The sequence below is a fragment of the Macrosteles quadrilineatus genome, unplaced genomic scaffold (assembly GCF_028750875.1).
Source record: "Macrosteles quadrilineatus isolate MER2022 unplaced genomic scaffold, UCM_ALF_1.0 Scaffold_5__1_contigs__length_97177068, whole genome shotgun sequence".
Lineage (NCBI taxonomy): Eukaryota > Metazoa > Arthropoda > Insecta > Hemiptera > Cicadellidae > Macrosteles > Macrosteles quadrilineatus.
Genome location: NW_026542598.1, coordinates 58283689 through 58308418, shown reverse-complemented (window position 1 = coordinate 58308418; position 24730 = coordinate 58283689). Strand labels below are relative to the sequence as shown.

The window sequence follows — 24730 nt, the reverse complement described above, 5'->3', positions numbered from 1 at the left end:
CAAGTTATAGAATAGACAAATTTATAGTTCTATTTTAAATAGTTTTGAGAAATTTTTGATTGTGAAAAACTGTAGGCTAAAGTATTTTTACATGTTTTTGTTCATGTCTAGTAATCTATTTGTTCTTATTTCTTTAGCTAAAATGTTTGTAGCCTACTTAGATCTAGGCAATTTAAAAATGTCTATTCACCATGTACCTGATATGTAATATTTTATAGCCTAACTTAATAATCTGACGTGATCTATTACTGTATTTCATGTTTAATGACCATATAAAGAATCTTGAACCTTGAAAAAATCTTGAATCTTGACAGGAATCTTAAATTATTATTTTAATTGTGAGATGCTATCTAGACCGCAAGAGATAATCACAAGACAATCGTATTAACAGTATTGAAAATCAACTACACTTAGGAATTGATTTGATTTGATTTGAAAACGAATAAATCATTAATGATAATAAATTTCCAGATTGGGTTATATTGTATTTTACACAAATTGTACTTGGATTCAGGACTTTTAATTCAAGATACAATTTTGTAGCATTTGTGTTATTGAATTCTGGAATCAATATTCTTGAATTTGACCATCACTACAGCAAACCTGTGACTTTTAATTTCCAGTTTCCATCACAGATTTACCAGTCAGTGAGATGAAAGAGTTTATTGTTTTTGTGACATACTTTTAATTTCATGTTTACCATCTCAATGTCTTTATACTTCTTTGGCACCTATTCCATTTAACTGATTAAGCCACATCCACCAAGGATTAGCTAGAATTACAACAAACTTTGTTCCACAATAGACCACACTATAATATGAAGTTTAAAAGAGTATATTCTATAGATGTGCAATGAAGGGCTTACTCTCAGTCTGCTCCTCGGGAGGCTCCAGCAGAGACTCGAACCCTACACCTTCATGGATCTCCACTCCAAATATTAGGGCTACTTTGAGTAGGATACATTGCAGCTGCCTAATACCTGAAACAATAACAATGTTCACAATTATTAGTGATAGTTATAAAACTCTGGTAAACCTTAAATCCTAGATTGGGCTTGCCAATCACATTTCTACAGAGTAATAAAATATGTGTGTGAAAACTGTACTGAAGATTGACTGTAACCCATGTTTTTTTTATGTTACAAAATATCATAGATTAATGGAGTAAACATGTCTACTCCTTTGATCTATAAAAATATATTACAAAATAAATATATTTACAGTAATAAAAAAATGCCAATGGTAAGAGAAGATTTTGAGTTTTTATATTGTATCCACATACCGTAACAATTATCTCTTTGTTACAGATGATTAATAATTAAGTAAACAGTGTAATCTATAATGGAGCACATCAGACCACATAGCCTCAGACCTGACTTGAAATTACCTGAACGCCAAGATACCAGACACCAGCCTCAGGTTTTGAATATTTTTAGTTTTCTACCTTTTTTTTACCAAAATTTTAGCACTTGTCAGGTACAGTCAGCAACCATTTAAGCTGACACATATATTATTAACTAGTAAGTCAGATTTGTATAGCCACCCCACAAAGAAGTAATATAGAGGAAACATTCAATGGTACACTTAAGTAGTGTCTAGCATTAGTCGCTAGTGTCTAGGGCAAAGTCCAACTCCACCTCCTTGCCCTCATGTACATCAACGCTTTGGTGGAGGAAGACCCAGTGCCCTGTGCAATAGAAATTTCTGTAAAGCGCTCACCACTCGGGCTCATCCTAGCTTGTCACAAGCATATTTCCGACACAACAATGAGCTGAAAGCGCACGGTCGTTCCATAGGTGAGTTTCCTCTGTATCATACTTCTCTGCGGCTACTCTGAACTTCGAAGTAAACATCAAAACTCCCAACATGAAACCGGTGAAACTCACTAATGTGGTCAATGGAGCCAGCGCAGAACTTCCCGAAGAACTTCTTAGCACCAAGGGCTCGCAGGTCTTGGATGACGAAAGGCCACAAGTGAAGCACGTTGTTTCGGGACATTCTGTCCCTCTTCTCAACCACCACCACCTTGGCTCCCAGCAGCTGACATTCTATGGCTGCTCTTAGACCACAGGGACCTCCTCCTATAACCAGCACCTGCAGCAACAACACTAATACTATAACAAATGTACACAAATAATAACAAAAATTAATAACTATGATGATAATTATTGTTCAGATAGTTGCCAATTTAATGCTGAGAAAAGTAAAAAGCATTTTTATGGATCAAAACTGGACCAGTCCTTGATGGTTGGCCTTTTAATAAATGATCCTGTCTAAGGAATAGCCAATCATAGTAATTAAATTTACACGTATTAGTTCACTTTATTCACTTTACTTACCCTTAATTCATTTTCAGCTTAAGTACAAATTCCCCAAGGTGACGTCAAAGGTAATGATAATGAGTAATTACAATTCATTAACTAGTATCAAAATCAGATTTTTTTTGTACAACTCTTGCTATTACCTCATGCCAAATTTATCAATTTTTAGTTTTGTCACTAAACTAAAGAAGCATGCATCTCAAGCACAAAATGTTTGACCCAGAATAGTTTTATTGACCCCATGAGCCTAAACCTCAACAGAGCTAGAAAAATACATTTTGTAAATGTGATATTGCTATAATTTGTTACTGTACCCTGTAGGATGTATTCTAAAGCTGATAGAAAAGTATAACTAATTTAACGTGCAACTGACAAAAAAGAGTGCCCCTCAAAACATCCGCTTTTCTTTTATAAGTGGCTAGGTCTATCCCGCTGACTATGCCACCGACAGTTAAAATCAAATTGCAATCCAAAGATAAATGAGATTTTAAGTTAAACCATCTATAACAGCAACACAGCAACCGGAAATACAACACCTAGAACCGCTTCATCACCAATCAGACTTTAAATTTACAATCACAGCTTTAAAAAACAATGCTGATACAGTGATCCCACAAAGATTTAATAACAGTTCACTATGGATTTCTAGTTTAGGCCTAAGGAGAATAGTTTTCTTTTTTATAGAAGACCTAATGAAGAAACGACTACTACGACCTCAATACTGCCCCAAACCTCGAAATAAATAAACAAAGACTATAAAGAAGCAAATTTTGATATGGAAATTGCTCACCCTGGTGTTCGGACATGCTTTGCCTCGGTTGTAGCATTTGTGAGCGGCTCGCTTGTCAAATTTGATCCACAGAGCTTGTGCCTTCCATGATTTTAAATTTGCCTTGAGCTTAGGGTAGAAGTTGGGGAAGTTGGTGGGCTTGATGTGGAGGACATCGCAGAGGTGGCGGAAGTGTCCCAGGATAGTCTTGAGGGTGTTGGCCGTGCAGAACTGGTCAAATATGTCTGCAGCCAGGGCCAACTCCTGGGACACCACGGCTTTGTGGTGGCGGTCCATCCCCACCTCTACCTGCTGTAAAAACACACAATGTTAGTGTTGGAAAAAATAAACTATCTATGAATGTATGATATGTACATACATACATATGTACATATGTACATACATACATATGATATGTACATGTATGATATGAATGTATGTATGATATGTATGATATGTGTATGATATGATATGTATGGATGTATGTATGAATGTGGCTATCTATGAATGTATAAATATTGTTTGACCAAAATAAATTAACGGTCAGCTCAGACTACATGACTAACTAAATTGGCGTATCATGCAAAAATGTGCAGTGGAATTGTCTCAATAAGATGTGGGTGGCAAAAAATCTGCCCAGAGTTTTGAGGATCCTGGGAAAACTGGTCTTATGTCTTGAATACGCAATTTGTATAACTAACACAGTTTCTGATTTCTGATTAGAGTAATATGAATGATAATAAATTTTCTCATTTAGATCTTTCATTTTCTTTTATAACACAATACTATTACATTTTTTTGCTTTTGCACAATACAACATAATGTATCTATTCACAATCATTTATTACCGGTACCAGATAATATATTACCGTGTCGTATTGGGTTTAAAAATTAAAATAGCTCCAAGTTTCACAATGTTTTATTTTAATTTTTAAACCCATAATTTTTTTTTATTTTAAGAGATACTTAAGAGGATTTTAGATGTATAGGCTAACTGTATAAGATTACAAAAGTGTGCATGGTAGACTTGTAATGGAGCAACAAATTTAATTTACTTGTATACATAATTGAGATAAAAATATTATATGATATTATTAATTCACGTCAATAAATTGTGTCCTTACACTTATCAAACAAAACAAAACATCACCCAACCTTGCAAATCTTGTATCAACTTGTAGCTAATAATTTTTAAAGGTCGTAATTATCGTCGGAAATGAAAAAGCGCTCTATCAATGCACTGCCGTGATACTGTGATAGCCCTGAACAAACAATAAACTCGGAAACTGGGGTTCAATGCCTCGTATTGCTGTATCAAGGAAAGGCGATCAGGAGGTCATCAATCAAAGCTTCGGAAGTGGCAAGTGTTGACGCGAGGTCAGTATCCGAGGCGAGGAAAATATTACAAAAATATAGTAAAAAGTATGAAACTAAATTATTAGCGAATTTCCCTTTAGGGAAGTAGCTATTACCGTAGGTGGCACGGTAAGACCTAGACCCGGGACCGATTTACTTTTTCATTTTGATGTCCCCAGAGGCCAAAAACACCATTCGTTCAAATTTGTATATATGTATATATGTGTATATATATATATATAGACTTATATATATATACGTCCGCGAACGCAATAACTTGAGTAATTTTTGTCCGATTTTGATGAAATTTTGTTTAAAGGTGTAAAGCGGGATAAACTTGAATGAGTTCGCGAACCAGCACGATCGGATCATGGGAACGGGGCTTTACGGGGGGTTTTATGGGGTAAAAATTGGTTTTTCTCACTTGTGACCCTCAAAACACAAAATTTCCCGATTTATCTTTAGACCTTTTTAAAGAGCTTAAAAAACAAATAATTTAGTATATAAAAGTATTTTTGTTCGATTATTAGTAACGGAGAAAATTAAAAAAAAAAATTGTTAATTTAAAATTCTCATGTTATTCTTATGGAGAACATGTCAAATGTTGTAGTTTGCTTGTTTATGGATATATTTTGATCAAACTTGGCAAATTTATTTATTTTCTACTAAGCTATCAATATTTTACTCAAAAACACACTTTATTAGTTTCCTCGTAGCAGCAAACCTAGGTACTCGTTAAACCTAATGTTATTAAAATATATTTAACTGAAAATCAATTCAGACAAATGGAAATTCGCTTAGTCGGCAGGTTTGCTGCGGCGGGGGTATTTATTTATTGTGACAGAGAAAAGTTAAAGGAATATTCATAATTGATAACCACTTCCAGATGAATAAGCATTAAATTGACTAACACAAATTTTACACTATGATATTGCATTAATTTGCATTTATATGAAAAGTAATTTTGATTACGTTACTTTAAAAAAACTGAAGAAGAAAACGTGATCATGAAGAAAACAAACTTTCCTTAGTACCTTTACTTAGTGTAAAATGGAGAAATTGTAAAATGCCAGAAAAATAACATGACTTGGAAACTAAAACAGATTGAATGATTTTGACCATCTCCATAAGAATTGCTCGTTGGTGAGAAACGAGAAGTTAACGAATTTGTGTGAATCGACTACACTTCAACTTAGTTTCCAAAACCATAGGCCAGAAAGTCCAAAAAGATTTGGTACATAATTGTAAAAAAACCCCAAATCTTATTGAAAGGATAAATCTGCCACTCTTCTCCCCTTAAATCCCAAAAGAAAAGAACAGATTTTTAACAACAACAAAAAACAGAAGACGTACAACTTCTATTTTTTTATATAGTAGTTAAAAAACTAACTTTGAACAATTCTTTAAATTGTTTGGTGATAAATAATAAGTGTTACTGAAAACGTAACGTTATGAAGTACGAAAACAAATTATCTACGAACCGATAAATCTATTTGGGACTTATTGAAATCATATTTGGAATATTATACAAAAATCAGTGAAAACGTAATTAAAATTGTATTCTATAAAAAACCTTTCGGAAAGTTTATTCGTAGAAAATAAAAAGATACAGAGTCTTATATATACACCATAGACAGAAATAAATTTAAAATCACTGATTATATGCCTAAAACAAACTGTCAAAACAACAAAATAAATGTTATACCGTTGAAGTACCAACGTCAACTATTTATTCTATGCACTTTACCATCAAGGTCCGTTTTTAACTAGAGCAAGACCAGCTGAATGTACCAATGAGAGGGGGACAAAAGGCGCAATTGAGCCACCATTGTCTGCGCATGCGCCGAGATAGCGCCGCTACGTCACCAATTGCAAACTTGAATGAATGCAACTTCACTTTACAGGTCTGTATTACCGTTTTATTTTTTTTCCTTTTGTCTTGTTTATTTTTTTGAGAGAATCATCTAGGTTGATCCTGCGGTTATACATTACACTACCTTGATCTCATGATATAGACATTATAAGGCAATCTACAATCAAACATCAGCCGAGCGGTTTGAGGTTGAAATGCATCCGAAGGTCAGCTGTTAGTTACGGGTCATGAGTCATGGGAGATGGTAAATGATCCTGAGAGAACAAACAAGATAATGCACCAAGTGTTATTATAAACCTCTCTATGTGTATCGAGTATCGAGACTAGAGATTATCCAATCTCCAAGGCACCACCATTCGGCCACCATATACTCGATTAAACGTTCGTTATTTCTTTTCATTCCTCTGTATTATATATTATATAAATATGAAGTGGTACACAAGTTGTACTCGGATTTGAATTAAAAAAACAAACCACCTAACAGCCACACTTAGGTAGGCAACAATACAGAATGACAACCTCGCATAAATTATAGACTAATTAAACACAACTTTATCATCTTACTCCTTATATTTCTTCATCCATGCAATGAATTAATTTAGCAAGTTTGCAACAGGTTTTTTTTGTAATTTCAAACGCCAAGATAAATTTTAAGGTAACTGATCTGAAACAATTGAAAATACTAAAGGATCTTTTTATTGTACTTAAACTGACGATTTGACTACCTAGAGTAGACATTCCATGTTAATATTATTGTCAATTTCAGAATGAAAATAAGCGCAGTATGGGGCAAACAGGGTGTACTGTCAAGCACAAATATCTGTCGTATTCACAAGCTATTTACGACAAAACTTTCCGAACAATTTGAATATCTATTAGGCAACAAAACAGTAACTGTCCAAGTATCGGACACTAAGCTGCTCATTAAATTAAATTATAATTAAATTAAAACTGGCAACAGCAGGTCATGGGATGTCTACTTCAAAGAATGAAACAAAACAAAACATCTCTAGAACCATCAACAAGTTAATTTTAATAACTCCCACTGAAACAGTTAAGCGTTGCAACAAAAATAACCGCACAACAATGGGTTGGTCACTTCCGTAATGTATAGCGTTCTCGTCCATGCGCAAGCAGTGAACTGTGAAACGAACCACCTGAACAACGATCATAGCTTTCAGGGCGGTCCACTACAGCTAAACTTAATCAGTAATTAATGAGGTACATCGCTGTGCGTCAGGTTAGGTGCTACAGATATGCAGGGTGTTTTTTTTAAAAACTTGCATCTTTATTTATGTAAAAACCGCAATAGATAGAAATATGCAGTTTGCGGGAATCATCTATTGACGTAGGGGGACCAATTGTTTTGAATTCAACGTTACTTTCACATTCCCCCCTTTCCCCCCCTGTCCCCAACTTAATTTTTTTAAATAGCAAGGTACCCCTTGTGACATATCAAATAAAAGAGCATAAAAAAAGAAAATGTTTGATGAAAAAAAATTGAAAATCGATTCATAAATTTGTGAGATATTCCCCCCCTCGACCCCCCCGGAACTTATTTTTTTTTAATAGCAAAGTACCCCTTGTGACATATCAAATGAAAGAGCATGAAAAAAGAAAATTTTTGGTGAAAAAAAAATTTAAAATCGGCTCATGATTTGTGAGATAATCACCCCCCTTTTCCCCTACCCATAACTTGTTTTTTAATAGCAAGGTACCCGCCCTTGTGACATATCAAATAAAAAATAAATTTCACCAAAATTTTTCTTTTTTTATGCTCTTTCATTTGATATGTCACAAGGGGTACTTTGTTATTAAAAAAAAATTAAGTTCCGGGGGGTAAGGGGGGAATATCTCACAAGTTTATGAACCGATTTTCAATTTTTTTTCATCAAACATTTTCTTTTTTCATGCTCTTTTATTTGATATGTCACAAGGGGTACCTTGCTATTTAAAAAAATTAAGTTGTGGGCAGGGGGGGAAAGGGGGGGAATGTGAATGTAACGTTGAATTCAAAACAATTGGTCCCCCTACGTCAATAGATGATTCCCGCAAACTGCATATTTCTATCTATTGCGGTTTTTACATAAATAAAGATGCAAGTTTTTAAAAAAACACCCTGTATACTCATTCATTCATAACTGAATAATTCTAATATCTTTCTCTAAAGGCTGTGTTTTGATTGTTGATGTTTCAAAATCATAAAAATTCAATATGGTTTAATTATTATATGTGGCGGATGAAATACTGTTTAACTTCATGTTTCGATTGCAGAGCGATAACATTTTCAAATGTATATAATTGTATATCAAACAAGCTATATAATTGTAAAGTTTACGAAAGTATAGGCCTATTGATTGTCACGTTTTTATCTACAAAATATTTTGGAATTTTAATTTCCAATAGTGGTTCTAAAATATGAACAGATCAGTTAACAACTGTTTGTTATCACAGTTGTAATCTTATTAAACAAGCTACATGCCTGTCAGCCTGCTTGCCTATCCACTACCATAGGACCAAATTAGATTTTTTTCTAGTATAAAGATAATTTAAGTATCCAGTTACTATATTCTTCCACATTTTTGTTTCAATATCGACCGAGAGATCTGCTCCCTGAGCTTCCGAAGGTACGCTATTTATTTACATTGTAACCTTGAAAGAATTATTTCATGGATTGGTTTCCATCGCAATCAACCATATTCAGGTTTCCACAAGAACATCAACAAATTCACATTCGATCTAATCAGTTCACGTTATGAGTTTACAGTCGTACTTTCTCCAAAACAGCTGATTAACAGCATTTCACCAGAGTTATCTTCCTTTTGAAAAGTCTAAAAAGTTGTCTGAGTAAAAACTGTTATAAAAAGCCTATGTAGATTTTTTTCAAGGAGTTCTTTTGTATGGGCTCAGACTCTGGGGTGGGTCTGCTGAAATAAATTATGTATTGCTAATACAAAAAGAGCAGTAAGAATCGTATCAAATGATGAGTATGATGCCCCTTGCAGACCTCTCTTTGTAAATGAGGGAATCATGACCGTTTGTAGTTTGTATGTTTTTGTTTCAGTTGTGCAAGTAAAAAATGATCTCCAGTCAATCAGACGTAGGGGTGATCAACATATGTACAATACCAGAAATAAGAACAATATTGATGTACCATTTGTTAGGTTAAGTAAAACAAAAAGAAATTCTAGCCAGTTAAGCATAAGGCTTCTTAACCACATTTCATGTACAACTTGGAACCAAACCAACAGAAAATTCAAAAACAATCTCCGGGCACTTTTATTGGCTTTCTCACTTTATGAGACCAGTGATTTCTTCGACATTCCAAAGGAGACAGTGAGAGAGTTTTTCCAATATAAGTAACGGATTGTTTTGTTTTGCAATTAGTTTCATGAATGGTTTGCTTTTGGTTTTGTTTGCTGTGTAATTTTTGCAGTTTAGTTTTAAGTCCTATGAAATTTGTATATTTTTATTGTTTTCACGATGCCTATTGTATTTTATGCCTAATGGAAAATAAAGCATTTCATTTCATTTCTACCCATCCCGTGTCCAGGACATCGGCGATGTCACACACCGTCAACTGCTGCTGTGGTCATTGTATTGTATCAGACAGTTTAGTGACAGTGGCGTCGTGTTCCGGTGCCACCCACCCCAGACAACATCCGTCCATACATACACAATGTACCGAACCTTCCGTACTATCAGGGCTATCGCTATCATGACCGATAGATTGACATTCACTAATTCCACAGCGTCGGACGACAGATCGTCTAATTACTCAAAGTCGCCATCTCATCTACACTCACCCGCTCATATCACTTTATAACGCACTCTGGTGTATCGGCGTCTTACATGTAGGTATTTTCTAATGATTTGCTTTAAACGAATAGTGGTATTTTTATGTTTGTGACAAATTAAGCAACAAGGTGTTTTAAGTTTCAAATCTACATGAATATTGTAGACACAAATGAGTACAGTATATTGCACACTATTTTGAAAAAGATTCCGACGTATAATAACCCAATTTCAAAATGAACTGTAATAAATTTGTTGACGGAGTATCTGAGGATTGTCTATTCTTCGACCTCTGTAACGAGATGTCCTTGGTAAAAATTCTGCGTGCGATCTTGAATAAATAAGCACTTTGGGATTACCTACCACGCAGCTCTACTTTCAATATATTTCCAATATAACCGTTCACATAGATTCATAACGCAATACGAGTATTTCTTAGTTCTGTACTTTCATACAAGTTTGCTTTTTATTGCGAAGTGTTGTAAATATTCCCCTAACTGAAGTTGAAACAACATTATAAAATTTGCCGGAATACTGATACAGTTATGCTAAGTGGTGTATTATGAAGTGGTGGCCCTGGCTCGCTAAATAAGAGATGAACGTTCGTGTCAATGTCAAACCAATGAATACAGACCTTGGTCAAACATCGCGGTGTTGCGCAACACTAATGCGTGATCGCGTGTTGTTCCCACCTCTACACACGACATCCTCATCCTGAACATCCAGGACACAACACAGACCAAGGCAACCATCCTTGGGTCACATAGTACCAACTTCTCCCCAACAGATACCTCTACACACGACATACTCATCCTGAACATCCAGGACACAACACAGACCAAGGCAACCATCCTTGGGTCACATAGTACCAACATCTCCCCAACAGATACCTCTACACACGACATACTCATCCTGAACATCCAGGACACAACACAGACCAAGGCAACCATCCTTGGGTCACATAGTACCAACATCTCCCCAACAGATACCTCTACACACGACATACTCATCCTGAACATCCAGGACACACCACAGACCAAGGCAACCATCCTTGGGTCACATAGTACCAACATCTCCCCAACAGATACCTCTACACACGACATACTCATCCTGAACATCCAGGACACAACACAGACCAAGGCAACCATCCTTGGGTCACACAGTACCAACATCTCCCCAACAGATACCTCTACACACGACATACTCATCCTGAACATCCAGGACACACCACAGACCAAGGCAACCATCCTTGGGTCACATAGTACCAACATCTCCCCAACAGATACCTCTACACACGACATACTCATCCTGAACATCCAGGACACGACACAGACCAAGGCAACCATCCTTGGGTCACACAGTACCAACATCTCCCCAACAGATACCTCTACACACGACATCCTCATCCTGAACATCCAGGACACACCACAGACCAAGGCAACCATCCTTGGGTCACATAGTACCAACATCTCCCCAACAGATACCTCTACACACGACATACTCATCCTGAACATCCAGGACACAACACAGACCAAGGCAACCATCCTTGGGTCACATAGTACCAACATCTCCCCAACAGATACCTCTACACACGACATCCTCATCCTGAACATCCAGGACACAGCACAGACCAAGGCAACCATTCTTGGGTCACATAGTACCAACATCTCCCCAACAGATACCTCTACACACGACATACTCATCCTGAACATCCAGGACACACCACAGACCAAGGCAACCATTCTTGGGTCACATAGTACCAACATCTCCCCAACAGATACTTCTACACACGACATCCTCATCCTGAACATCCAGTACACAACACAGACCAAGGCAACCATCCTTGGGTCACACATTACCAAAATATCCCTACCTGAATATATGTTAACGCTTCCAACTAAATTAAATCCATTTATCCGACCAATACTCTAGATCACGTGGCATCACCAAAATCGTTATGTAATAAACTTAAACGGTAACATAATAGACGATGGATGGAGACTTCAGAACAATAGTCGCCATTACTTTACGGACTTTAGGGATAGAGATTTTCTTTATAGCAAGCATCTGATTGACAGTGGCTAAAAAAACTATTATTGCAGTTTTTGACTACCAATATACGTTCTTATTCTAAAGCTGAGTTAAAATTGTAGAATTGAAGTTGTGGTAATTAAGTTGAACCAACAATAGCGCTGCTGCTGCTCTCAATTTCAGATTGACAACTAATTAAAAACAAAAGGACTTGTTGTAAATATACACTAGAACTTTAAGATGAATAGAAAATACTATTATAGTGTTAAAAGTTAAGGAGAAAATATAAATTTGCCAGTAACACTATGTCAGAAGGTCATTCAACTATCTTCAATTTCTATAAAAGACATCAAATCTAACTACTGTAGTTATGTGTTTAAACTACTGAACTTAAAATGAAAAGCAAATAAACAGATCACGAAAATAATGTCCCCTTACCTCAATAATATAGAACTTCACATCAATCTGTAATACAATTTGATCACACCCTTAAATTACGTGTTAAGCACGAAATAAGTCACGCTAATCTAGCAATAACGCATTTAAAATGTCACGACCGTATGAAAACTACATTAGCCTGAGTGTATAGCGGCTTTGGTGAAGACTGACCATGACAGAGCGACAATGGGTAGTGGACATTGGACAGGCGATACTACAAGCGGTACGAGGCATCATACGAGCCAAGAGGCCGTGTAGCCTGTAGCATAACAAACACGACCTGGCCAGGACCTCCTTACATCGTGTAACACGTGGAACATCGACCTACAGGCCGGCCAGAACTAGACATGTGATCGCAACAAATAGCGTGTGTTAAACACCACTCATTTAGATTGGAGTTGGGTGGTACAGTCCGATGATTCTTCATCAGGCAGGTTGTATGAATATTTAATTCCTTCATTATTTGAGCGAATTGCCCCAAAGGGGAATAGACTTAGGCTTCAGAAGGACAAAACACCATGTTCGTTGAATTGTTTTACAATATGAAAGTACTGTGACCAAATTGGCGAAATCTGTCGTAGAAATGCTCTGATTTTGTCAAGACATACATCAAACACGTTAACAATATTTATTTGCATGATAGACAAGTTAGAAGATTATTGGAAGGGTTTTTACCCAGAAAATAGCTTTGTTAACTTTCCCATCAACATTTAAAAATGTTTAAATCAGTCAAAAGAGACAATATTTAGTACTGCGTCCCATTTTTATTCAAGAAAACAGTTATTAACAGTAATTTCAAGATATGTTAAAAATGCCAATAGCCGGTATTGTCTTCCATGTTATCATCGAGGAGAATAAATTCAATTGCGACTGCTTGCCTATGAATATTGGAAGGTGCATCTTAGTAAATGTTGATAAGTTAATTTGTTTATCATTGGAAGATTTAAAAGATTAATAATACAAACAATTGTGTACACCACTCCTAACATTAAACCTCCAGCAGGCTAATCATCGACGCAACCAGTCATATGTCATGACTCTACATAGGTAGTATGTTTTCTGTCGTATTGGGCGTAAATGTACAATCTAAGTTAAATTTTCTTCATTCTAGGATAAACTTAAGTTTCAAAAACAGCAACACTGCAACAAAAATGCTACTTATTAACAATAAAGTATTCAAATCAACTATTGCTCTAAACCAATAACACACTATTCAACAGGCGAGTACTTGAATGGCACAGTTTTCGTGACAAATCCAAAAACAACTGTGACTCACCGTCACCGAAATCCTTGTTCACAACAACTCGAGCATCATCGGCAATCCCATTCATCAACACGTTCACTTGTGCCAGCCAACGCGACGACCGAGGATGGGTCTGGACCTCAGCCAGCATATCGCGGTCGTATTCGGCTCATGTGCATCAAGAGACAATACAATAGTTAACGGGATATACAACGCTTTATACACACTCATGGCCCTTGACCAAAACCGCCGGAAAGAGGTTCAAGCCTTCCTTATTATCTAGGAAATGTGTTGGGTATCGACACACTAAGATTGGGCGGCTAGAATTTAAACGAAAATGTATTACAAATCTGTCAGTACAAGCATAGGTTAGGGAAGCGATAAAAATATGTTTTTTGTTTATTTCAAAAGGTGTTATAGGGTAAGTAAAAAAATCTACTAAAAATTAAATTAACATTTTTAACCAATTAGGTCTATATTCGATGACAAAACTCTTAAAGCTAAGAGTATTAAGGCTAAGTTTTTTGTGTAATTTATTTTGATTTGTGTTAGCAAATATTTGTTGATATAATCAATTTCTATGATAGTAAACATACACAACCAAAAAGAGAGAGCAAAGACACAACCAAACATAAAATTTTTAAGACGCTATAATAATGTAGGGGTAACTGACAAATGGATTCGCGTGAGCATTATTGAAACTGTATAAGTAAAGTTTTAGTATTAATAAATCCATAAAATACCTAAATATTTTGTTATTCGTATTTGGACGGACACATATAACTTCCCAAATTTTCATGGCGATCGGATAAATGGTTTGGCAACACAAAGGACAGTCAAACAGACATTCATTCATTTTCATAAATATAAATATCTATTTTTATGCAAAATATTATTTCAATACAAATTCACACAGCGCATTTTCTTGGCCTGGCATTCTCTGTTTTCGAACTAATATGGTAGTATGTACAGTACTGTAGTATAAAAGGGGCCCTCTCAATATCCTATGTTTATTACGCACGGGGTAATAACGAAATTCTTGTAAATTAAAAAAATACCACAATAACTATTGTGTACTTACTTTACACCCCGAATTTTACACAAACATACACACGCTGTTGATGGTTGCCACTTCCACACACAAACACAAGACTGTACCAAGTGACGAAGTGCATCACATCACTTGGGAGACAAAAAGAGTTGTTTAGTGTCACTTGGACATTCCTGAGTCCCACGCGCATACAACCGACCGCCAACAGTTACTGGACTGACGCATCTTTAAACCCAACATTCCTTACATGTTGTTGGATTTTCAAACAGCGGGTTTTAAGTGTTAAAATTGTCTCACAAAACGCTTAAGACACAGACAAGCCCCAATGTTGTGAGCGGTTGCCTACACAAGGAGACAACAGAAGACAAATCGTTTATGCAAATGTTGTCTAAGTGAATGAGCAAACTCGTTATTATTCATCACACCGCTTGACGATGCAGACGCGACAACCCTCCTCCCCGCCAATACCAATACATACAGGACCAATAGAGTCAACAGAATCTTGATTATCGTCGCCAGGAACAGAGGATTCGGCGTACATACACTCATATCAACGCATAGACTGAGTGAAGAAGATATAAATAATTACATTTAAACATTTACTAAAAAACAAACCGTCCCGCCATCCCATCCATTTCCTCAAATAACTGTACCATGAACTAGCCATCCTTTACGACTTTACACTAACCAACTCTTTTAAGTACCATTTAAAAACCTTTTGGGATATCCTAAAACCTCCCAATGTTAAACATAATGGAGACCTACAACGTCTAAATACACATTTTAAGCCGATGCCAAATTAAAGAGGCCAACACAATTGTTCGAACTTATAATATGACTGGAATGATAATACTCTACCATAGACTAACAATACTCAAAATATTTGTCGATTGTCTATAAAACCTAGGGTGAAGTCAAAGGACATTTCAAAAGCCAAAACTCTGCGATGTTGTTCATAGATGGCGGGCGATTATTTCTCCAGACCATGGTGATTAACTCCACAAATCTGCACCGCAGGTATTCATAATTTAATCCTTGGACATAGACGATTTCAAGACTTACAACCGAAGCTAAAAACTTCTAAACGAGGTTTTCACAGTAAGCGAACAAGAGATTTTCCTCGTCCAGTGTGATGATCTGATCTCTGCAACTCTAGTGCTCTGCCCCACATCCCTGCCCCCTGCAGTCTGCAGTCTGCAGATGAGATGAACAAGCCGTCATTGAGACAAGTGCCGCCCGCAGACACCGCTCACTGCTGTCTATTTATAAAACATCCTGTTTGCGTCAATCCGTAACGAGGCAAGCTCTACACTGTACGAACATCACTATTACAGGCTTCAACCCTTTCATAATCTGTGTTAAAAATCACAGATACTAGACCAAATATAGCCTTCAATTTGGTACGAGAGGGATGGTGAATTTGATCCTAGGTAGATTCACAAAGATTCGAAGGATAAAGATCGCTTTATTTTAACCGTTTACAATCTATTAATTCAAAATGCCACTGGCGTAGACACAAAAATATTAAAATATTAGGCCAACTTATTAAAACATCCTGAGTGCTTAAACGAAGGTATAAGGCTACTCCACAGTGCATAGTAAATGCAGAACGTGTGCATTTCTGGTGGTATGATCCTTCATAAATACTTCTGGATACAGACGATGACCTCTATAAGACCCAATTGTACTCTGCTTTCTTATTAAAAATTACTTAGTTGGATGAGTTAATCAAAACAACTGATTTAAATAGTATTTTCTCCCTCAATGTTTGTTGCTGTGACGGTTGGACATAAGAAGATGCTACCCTTATCAAGATGCTCTTTCAGTTTGACTTCATTAAAAAGGCATAAACAACAGGAATCAGCAATTTACATAAGCCTTATCAGCCCACTCTATCGGAGGCAATTCAACTTACCTCATTCAATCTAAAACTGGTAACAGCATCTACAAGGATGTGCAATGTTTAGCTTAATCCTTTTTCAAAGACCTTGTATTTCCATCCGGTATAGGCATTCATTCAGTCATTAATTCCACAACACTTCTCATCTTTAACTCATTCAAGTTGCTGCACACATGTCTCTAAAAACAATCTTATCACTACTTGATTCCTAAGCTAAACACTGGGGCACCTTATCTGTTGTAAGGAAAACCTTAAACAAAGGCTGGTTTTGATAACTCGAAGGGTGTCTGGGAATGTTGAATGTTGACAAAGAGGTAACGGCAGCCGCTCATTACGACACCACACACGCTAACTGGTGACACCTAGTGGTCGATATACACCAGCAGTGGTGTCATGTACACGTGGGGCGGGTGTCTGAGTCTGCCGCAGCTAATAAGATTAATCATTCGAATGACAATGACATTCTACACGACACCTCTTCCTTCCGAGGTGGCATTTGTTATTGTTAGTAGCTGGTAATAGCCGAGTTCACACATGCCTCCCCTCCGGTAATTAGTAATTACAATGAGTAATTACAATTAGTTTTTTTTTTTTTTGTAATGAGTTTTTTTTTTTTTTTTGTAATGAGTATTTACAATTAGTTTTTTTTTGTAATGAGTATTTACAATTAGTTTTTTTTTTTATGAGTAATGAGTATTTACAATTAGTTTTTTTTTTATGAGTAATGAGTATTTACAATTAGTTTTTTTTTTTTTATGAGTTATTAAAATTTTTATATATAATTAAAATTATTTTTTTCGATAATGTGTAATTAAAATTATTTTTTTCGATAATGTGTAATTACCAATTAATACACATGTTGTAGGTGGCAGAGGGTACTCCTACCCCTTCCTTGATTTTTTAAGTGTAATTATTCTTTACATCTTGAGAAATCATCGTGATGTTGCTTCCCACACACTAATCCCAGGCGGGGGGTACTCATCCCCTCCAGTGTTGTGATCTTCTCACAAAGATAGAAAGGGAGCCTCGACAAGCTCTCCCTTCGCCACCCTCACCACATGTTTCAATATGATTTATGACGTCTAGACACGTGGGTGCGTTGGACTCAACAGAGAGGGTTCATCGCAGACACTATTACATCACTGTCTTAGCTAAGCTGAGACAGTATGGAATAGTTCTAATTATTAGTTTGTTTGTTTGTTTGTTTTTTATTTTTTTTTATTTTTTTTTATTTTTTATTAATTTACATTATTGAGGAACCAGGAAGTCAAGCATTTAATATATTATATCTAACTTAATCCTACTAATACTAAAGCTATTGGAGTCCTCGGCTTCTTATCTCCGCGTCCAGGTTTACATATCGCTGCAACGCTATCCTTACCGTGTCCTGCGTGTGAGTGTCGCAATATGTCCGTAATTCCCATTCAAAGGCCACATCAGTCATCGCAGACATCAACTGTGATATACTCATTGTCTTCATTAAGGATTGTTCCCATCGTACTTCAACCTCGATGCAGGCTTCGATTAGAGTCATCTCACCAATATCATTGATGACATTGTCTTCAGCCTCCGCCGAAATAGAAGCATCGATTAACTGTTCATCATTAATATCACTTCCAAAGGACATCGTGATGTTTGCTGGAGTGTAGGACGAGAAATGACGCCAAGATGAGAGATCTCCGCTCTCATCCCCTCCCCCTCATCCCCATCAACCCCCCTCTCATCCCCTTCCTTCCAAATAACAAATCCCAGCCCTATATTAAAACATCATTCTGCTTCCATTACTCGTGTAGTGCGGACGGACTAATCACCAACCCACTTCTACAGTCGATAGGTGCATAGCAGCATCGAGATTTTGGATTAACCTCTCAATCATAAAATGTAAGTACATATCATTATGTATACAGTACTATATATTTATTGTTATGTATTTCATATTTAAACAAATGTAAAAAAGAAGTGACTAGAATTACTCCAGGTAATTAAATTTACTAGGAAGAAAAAGAGATAAATATATAACTTAATATCACACTTGGATTAAAAAGTTTGGATTTAATTTATATATATATATATATATATATATATATATATATATATAATGGTAGTAATACTATAAAGTAACAATATTACGAAAATAAATCCAATCTATCGTGAACTTAATATCATACTTGGATTAATAAGTTTAGATTTTAATTAATATAAATAGTTGTAATAGTACTATAAATCAACAATATTACAAAAAGAAATTGACTAAACAGAAGTGCTCTGATCGTAGCAAATAGTGAACGTAGAAAACTAATAAGATCAATTAACTAAAATGTATGAAATTAAAAATATTTCTCTTGGTTGAAAAAAACATTAAAATATTGCATCAAAGGTTTTTAGTATGTATATTAAAAGTATTTATTTATGTTTTCAGATCATGAATAATAACACCGTACGGCGTAGTTTCACTTGTGCCCTCTGCGACAAGGCATTTACGCGGAAGGACAATTTGATGCGACATACTAGAGTCACTCATGGTGGTACAACTGAAGCCTGCTCTACCTGCGGGACAACATTTAGGCGCAACGATGACTTAAAACGTCACATGCTAAGCACACATCGCCAACAGCCACAACAACCGGAGAACCCCGCATTTAGACAGAACATTGCTATTACTACCACAAGTAATCGGCTTGTACCATCATCCAGCGCTCCCGACTTCATCCCAAGACCTGGACCATCGACTGCCCCAGACTACATTCCAAGACCAGGACCATCGACTGCCCCAGACTGTCCGATGATAGCACAACCCACTGTACCTCACCTTATAGGTACGTTTTAAATAATATAATCACCAATAAACTGTACAATCGTTTTAATTAAATATAATTCGATACATAACCTTTAGTATGATAGCAATAGAGTATTGAATTATCTTTGAACTCTATTGTTAAAATACTAGTAGTAATTATATGCTTTATTCATTCATTTTATTTCAATACCAATTATTTCACAGTAAAAATATGAAATATATATTTATCTTTTGTCACTTTCCTTGTAGGCATACTATAACAAATCAATATATCATATTTCATTTTATTTCAAAACCAATACGTTTTACTATTTCACAGTAAAAATATGAAATATATATTTATCTTTTGTCACTTTCCTTGAACAATAACAAAACAATATAGTATATAGTATATAGTATATTCCTTATCATTACACTCTTTTGTTTAAAGTAAAAATATTTTTTTCATTAGGTTTTAGTGTACTTGTTCTTTTCTGCTTACTAGAAACGTCAGCGGGGCCGAGTCATACTCGGTTGTGGTTAATTGGGTTTAATCGTCAAAACAATACCAAAAATAGATATTTTATAATTTACGAAAATAATTTTATTACAAACAATAGACATCCAATCGCTGAAATAACAACAACTATATAACGTAAAAATACTATATGCAATTAAATAAATTGATATAAACTTCTATGATCTTGTTTATGTTTACGAACTACTCACACCGAATTGTTAGGATTAATTTTTTGTTGGTTTGTTTGATATAGGCTACACATGTGACGGTTGCGGGAAAACATTCTCCAGGAAGAATATCTTACGAACACATGCCCGCTTCAGCTGCAGAATTCATAGATCTGAGACAGCACTCAATCAGCCCTCACCCGCCTCACCATCCATCAACCTGTCATCACCTCAGTCGACTAGTGACGAGGATGATACTAATGACCAGGTCGAGATTCCTGACAATTTGGCTCCACAAGGGTTCGAGGAAATTGAGACGGCGTTCAAAGGTCGGCTTAAAACCTATTGTTTATCCGAGCCTGCCGAAAACACCGTATCACTGCTGGAGTTCCTCAATGACATTCGAGATAAGGTAATCACACTCATGCGGACTATATTAAATCACACTCATGCCATTAAGTGTAATATATTTGTAGAATGTGAATTTGTAAATGTTCATGGTGATACATGCAGGCGAGCTTTCAAAACTAAAAATGTACCTTTTTTTCAATCGTCTCACATTGACGAATTAGTGCAAGAGTTTATTCAAAATGTATTACTAGAAAAGGAAACATGTGAAATGAAAGGATCTGGCTGGAGCTTTATCAGGGTTTTGGACATGCAAATCCGTGTAAATGTCTATAGCCCGCTCAAAGGCAGTTCTTTCATTCAACTGCCGCATGATATCACCATTAAAAAAGCAACGGTTAATGTGCTAAACGATGCGGATGAACGTTGTTTTGAATATTCAATACTTTCCAAATATTTTGATAATCATTAACATCAACTAACACCTAACATGTTCACAGCAGAAATTAGAGAAAGAGCAAATTTAAACTTTAATGACTTAATTTTCCCTGTAAGCCTTAACCAAATCCGCACGTTTGAGCGCAATAATCCAGGTGTTAGTGTTAATGTGTATGGTCTGGATAAGAAGAAAAAGAATCATTTCATGGACCCGGACAAACACATTGTCTACCCTCTTCGTGTCGCAGATCGTGAGTTGGTCAATCACTTTGACCTACTCCTTATAACAAATGATGTCACCACCCACTACGTTTGGATCAAGAGCTTTACGAGATTGGTTTCATCCCAGCTGACTCTAAGAGGACATCGCCTTTACATATGTAAGCGCTGTTTTGCACACTTCGATAACCAGCCAACGAAGTTAGGTCTTAGAGGAGAGGAACGTCTTTTGGAGCATCAGCGATATTGTTTTAACAATGCTCCGTTAAGAACTGATCTTGCGGAAGACAAAACAATACATTTTAAAAATTTTGAACGCACTCAACGAAGTCGATTCACCATATACGCTGACTTTGAATGCGCACTCGTACCTCTTGAGCCTGAACAAACAATCGATCCTCCGCCAACTGTTCCACCGCCAGTATGGGATCCCGCATTAGCAAGAGGAGCACGTCGACACCGACCTGGTGAAATGCTCAATGCCAGAAATGTCCATGTACCATATGCATACGCCTATTACATTCGAGATGATAATAGAAATGTAAGTGATGGTGACACTGATGACAATGACCATACAGCTTTGACGTTCTCCAAATTGCGTCTGTACAGAGGTGAAGACGCCGCCCAGCACTTTATCAAATCGATACGGGATGACGTACAGAAGATTGGCGATATAGTGTATGGGCAACGTCTGCCGAATGACCCTCCACGGTTAACACAGGTGGAAGAGGATTCTTTCCGCGAGCAAACAGTATGCTACATATGCAAGCGAGAATTCACAATACTCGACCCCCGTGTTAGAGATCACGAACACTCTCCTCCCTATACTTACAGAGGAGCAGCACACCGTTCCTGTAATATCCGCCACAAGGAACAGGACACTATCAACATTTATCTCCACAATTTATCCAATTACGATGCTCACTTTATCATCAGAGAGCTATCCGTTGATAAAGGAAATATAAATGTACTCGCAAATACGGAGGAAAAGTATATCACATTCTCCAAACGATTTAAATATCCGGGAGCAGGTCGGCAAGGTGGTCTCAAACTACAATTTGTTGATTCCTATAGGTTAATGTCAAAAGCATTAGGGACATTAGCATCAATCCTGCCGGCCGATAAATTAAAAATTACAAAGTCACGCTACCCCAATCAAGAACAGTTTGATCTGCTTAGGAGGAAAGGTGTATTTCCGTATGAGTACATTTCATCGATGGAGGTACTCGAAGAAGATGTCCTTCCACCAAAGTGTGTATTTGGAGAAGGAGTGAGTGATGCGGATTACGAGCATGCGCAGCGAGTATGGGAGAAATTTGACTGTACGACCCTCGGACAGTATGCTGATATCTATTTGGCAACTGACGTATTGCTATTAGCGGATGTGTTCGAGGGATTCCGAGAGATGTGTCTAACACATTACGGATTGGACCCAGCGCGTTATTTAACACTACCATCATATGCTTGGGACGTAATGATGTTCAAGACAGATGTTATCCTTGATACCCTACAAGATATTGATATGTATCTGTTTTTTGAGAAGGGTATTCGAGGTGGACTGACCCAATGCGTTACTAGACACGTTGTTGCCAACAATAAGTTTACCAGAATGGAAACAATTGGCAATGACCGAGACGGTCAGAACGCAGCAGCATCAAGTGAATATTGCGATGAAAGAGATGACGATACATTTATAATGTATTATGACGCAAACAATCTTTATGGCTGGGCAATGTCGGAACTGCTCCCTCACTCCAAGTTTGAGTGGTTATCACGTCAGGAATGTGACGACTTGGACATTGGAAGAATTCCAACAGATGGTGAATATGGATATGTGCTGGAAGTAGATCTAGAATACCCCAGAGATCCAGCACTGCACGATCGACACAGGGATTTACCATTCTGTCCCGAGATATGCAAAGCACCGATTAATCAACTCCCATACTCGTTGGAGGAAATTATCAATAGTGGAGCAGGAAAATCGAAGAAACTAATGGCCACACTGATGGATAAGAGGGAATATGTAATTCACTATCGCTACCTACAACAAGCTATAGAGAATGGATTACGTGTAACTCGAATCCACAGAGTGATTCGTTTTAAACAGTCGGCATGGTTGAAACCGTACGTGACTATGAATACCGAACTTAGACAGCGTGCTGCAAATAAATTTGAGGTAGAAATGTTTAAACTTATGGTAAACGCTGTCTACGGTATGAGTCTTCAGAATGTGCGCAAACATCAAGATTTAAAGATTGTATCATCCCGCAAAACATATACAAAGTATGTAGCAAAAGCTAATTTCAATGACCGTATTTGGTTAAATGAGAACCTTGCCATACTGAATATGTCAAAAGTGCGGGTAGTACTGAGCAAACCCGTCTACGCAGGGATGTGCATTCTGGACCACAGTAAGAGGTGGATGTATGGTTTCCACTATGACATGGTAGATAGGTATGGAATCGATAGAATATCGATGATTTACATGGACACCGATGGCTGTCATTATTCAATACGTACTAAGAACGTATACCGCGACATGTTAGAACATTTGGACGACTTTGACACCAGTAACTATCCCCGGAACCACATTTGTTACGACGGAGGAAACGCTAGAGTTCTGGGGAAGTTTAAGGACGAAGCTGCCGGTGTGGCCATTAAAATGTTCATTGGTCTGATGTCGAAGCTGTATTGTTTCACGTATAGCATCTTAACGTGTGCGCCTGAAGGAGACAACGGAGATGGTGCCAACTGTATACCGCCGCCTGTGAAGAGAGCAAAAGGGGTAAATAGAGCAGTAGTGAAGCGTGATCTCACCATAGAAGATTATTTGAATTGTCTGTACAATAAAACTACTAAAAGTACAGACAATCAACGTTTTCAAAGCCGTCACCACATTTTATACACTGTTGTGGTGAAGAAGCGCTCAATGGCACCGTTTGACGACAAACGATACGTAATGCCAGAAGATGGTATCAACACGCTACCTTGGGGACACTATGCAATACCACCATTAAGGGTACCACAGATACTTGAGGGACCTTAACTACTGCCACTGACCCTTTAGTGGATACGATACTCTCCAATTGCGCCACAACCTCTGTCCCCATCATAACTGATATATTATTATTGATTAGTAGACCAAGGTCCGCATGAGTGTGATATTAGGTAGAGTTATTTATTGAACAGTCTTCATTAGTATTAGATTTTGAATACAATTCAAAGATGTTTTGATAAATAAATTCTTTAATTTTTTCCACTTCAAAGTCACGTGTAAATATTTCTAGTCACTGACTCCTCAAAAGTATGCATATATTTGTAAATAGTATTTTAGTTAATAAACAGATATATTTATTTCACAAATTTTGATTGTAATTATTTTCCTATCATTCATAGTATAATATTAGACTTTGATCAGCATTCATAGACTCTGAACAGAAATATTTTAATAATAATAAAGGGAAAAATCATTTTGTTTTCACATTT

The 24730-nt window shown here is 36.7% G+C and overlaps 3 protein-coding genes across 12 annotated transcripts in view; 2 read left to right on the top strand and 1 right to left on the bottom strand.

Annotated features, from left to right (window-relative positions):
- Positions 1-24730, bottom strand: part of LOC128994791 (F-actin-monooxygenase Mical-like) — a 135420-nt gene that overhangs the window by 58956 nt on the left and 51734 nt on the right. For all 10 annotated transcript variants that reach the window (XR_008490918.1, XM_054419562.1, XM_054419561.1 and 7 more), the window contains 3 exons: positions 3111-3401; positions 1886-2093; positions 866-979 (listed from right to left, as the gene is read on the bottom strand). Coding sequence is in view for 9 of the 10 variants with exons in the window: in XM_054419562.1 (XP_054275537.1) it covers positions 866-979; positions 1886-2093; positions 3111-3386 (598 nt within the window). In the remaining variant the exon portion in view is untranslated. The remainder of the gene's footprint in view (positions 1-865; positions 980-1885; positions 2094-3110; positions 3402-24730) is intronic.
- On the top strand, positions 9882-12045 carry LOC128995629 (uncharacterized). The gene is made up of 2 exons (XM_054420647.1): positions 9882-9999; positions 10901-12045. The coding sequence occupies exons 1-2, from the start codon at positions 9882-9884 to the stop codon at positions 12043-12045; spliced, it is 1263 nt and encodes a 420-aa protein (XP_054276622.1).
- On the top strand, positions 21717-24290 carry LOC128995628 (uncharacterized). The gene has a single exon (XM_054420646.1). The coding sequence runs from the start codon at positions 21717-21719 to the stop codon at positions 24288-24290; it is 2574 nt and encodes an 857-aa protein (XP_054276621.1).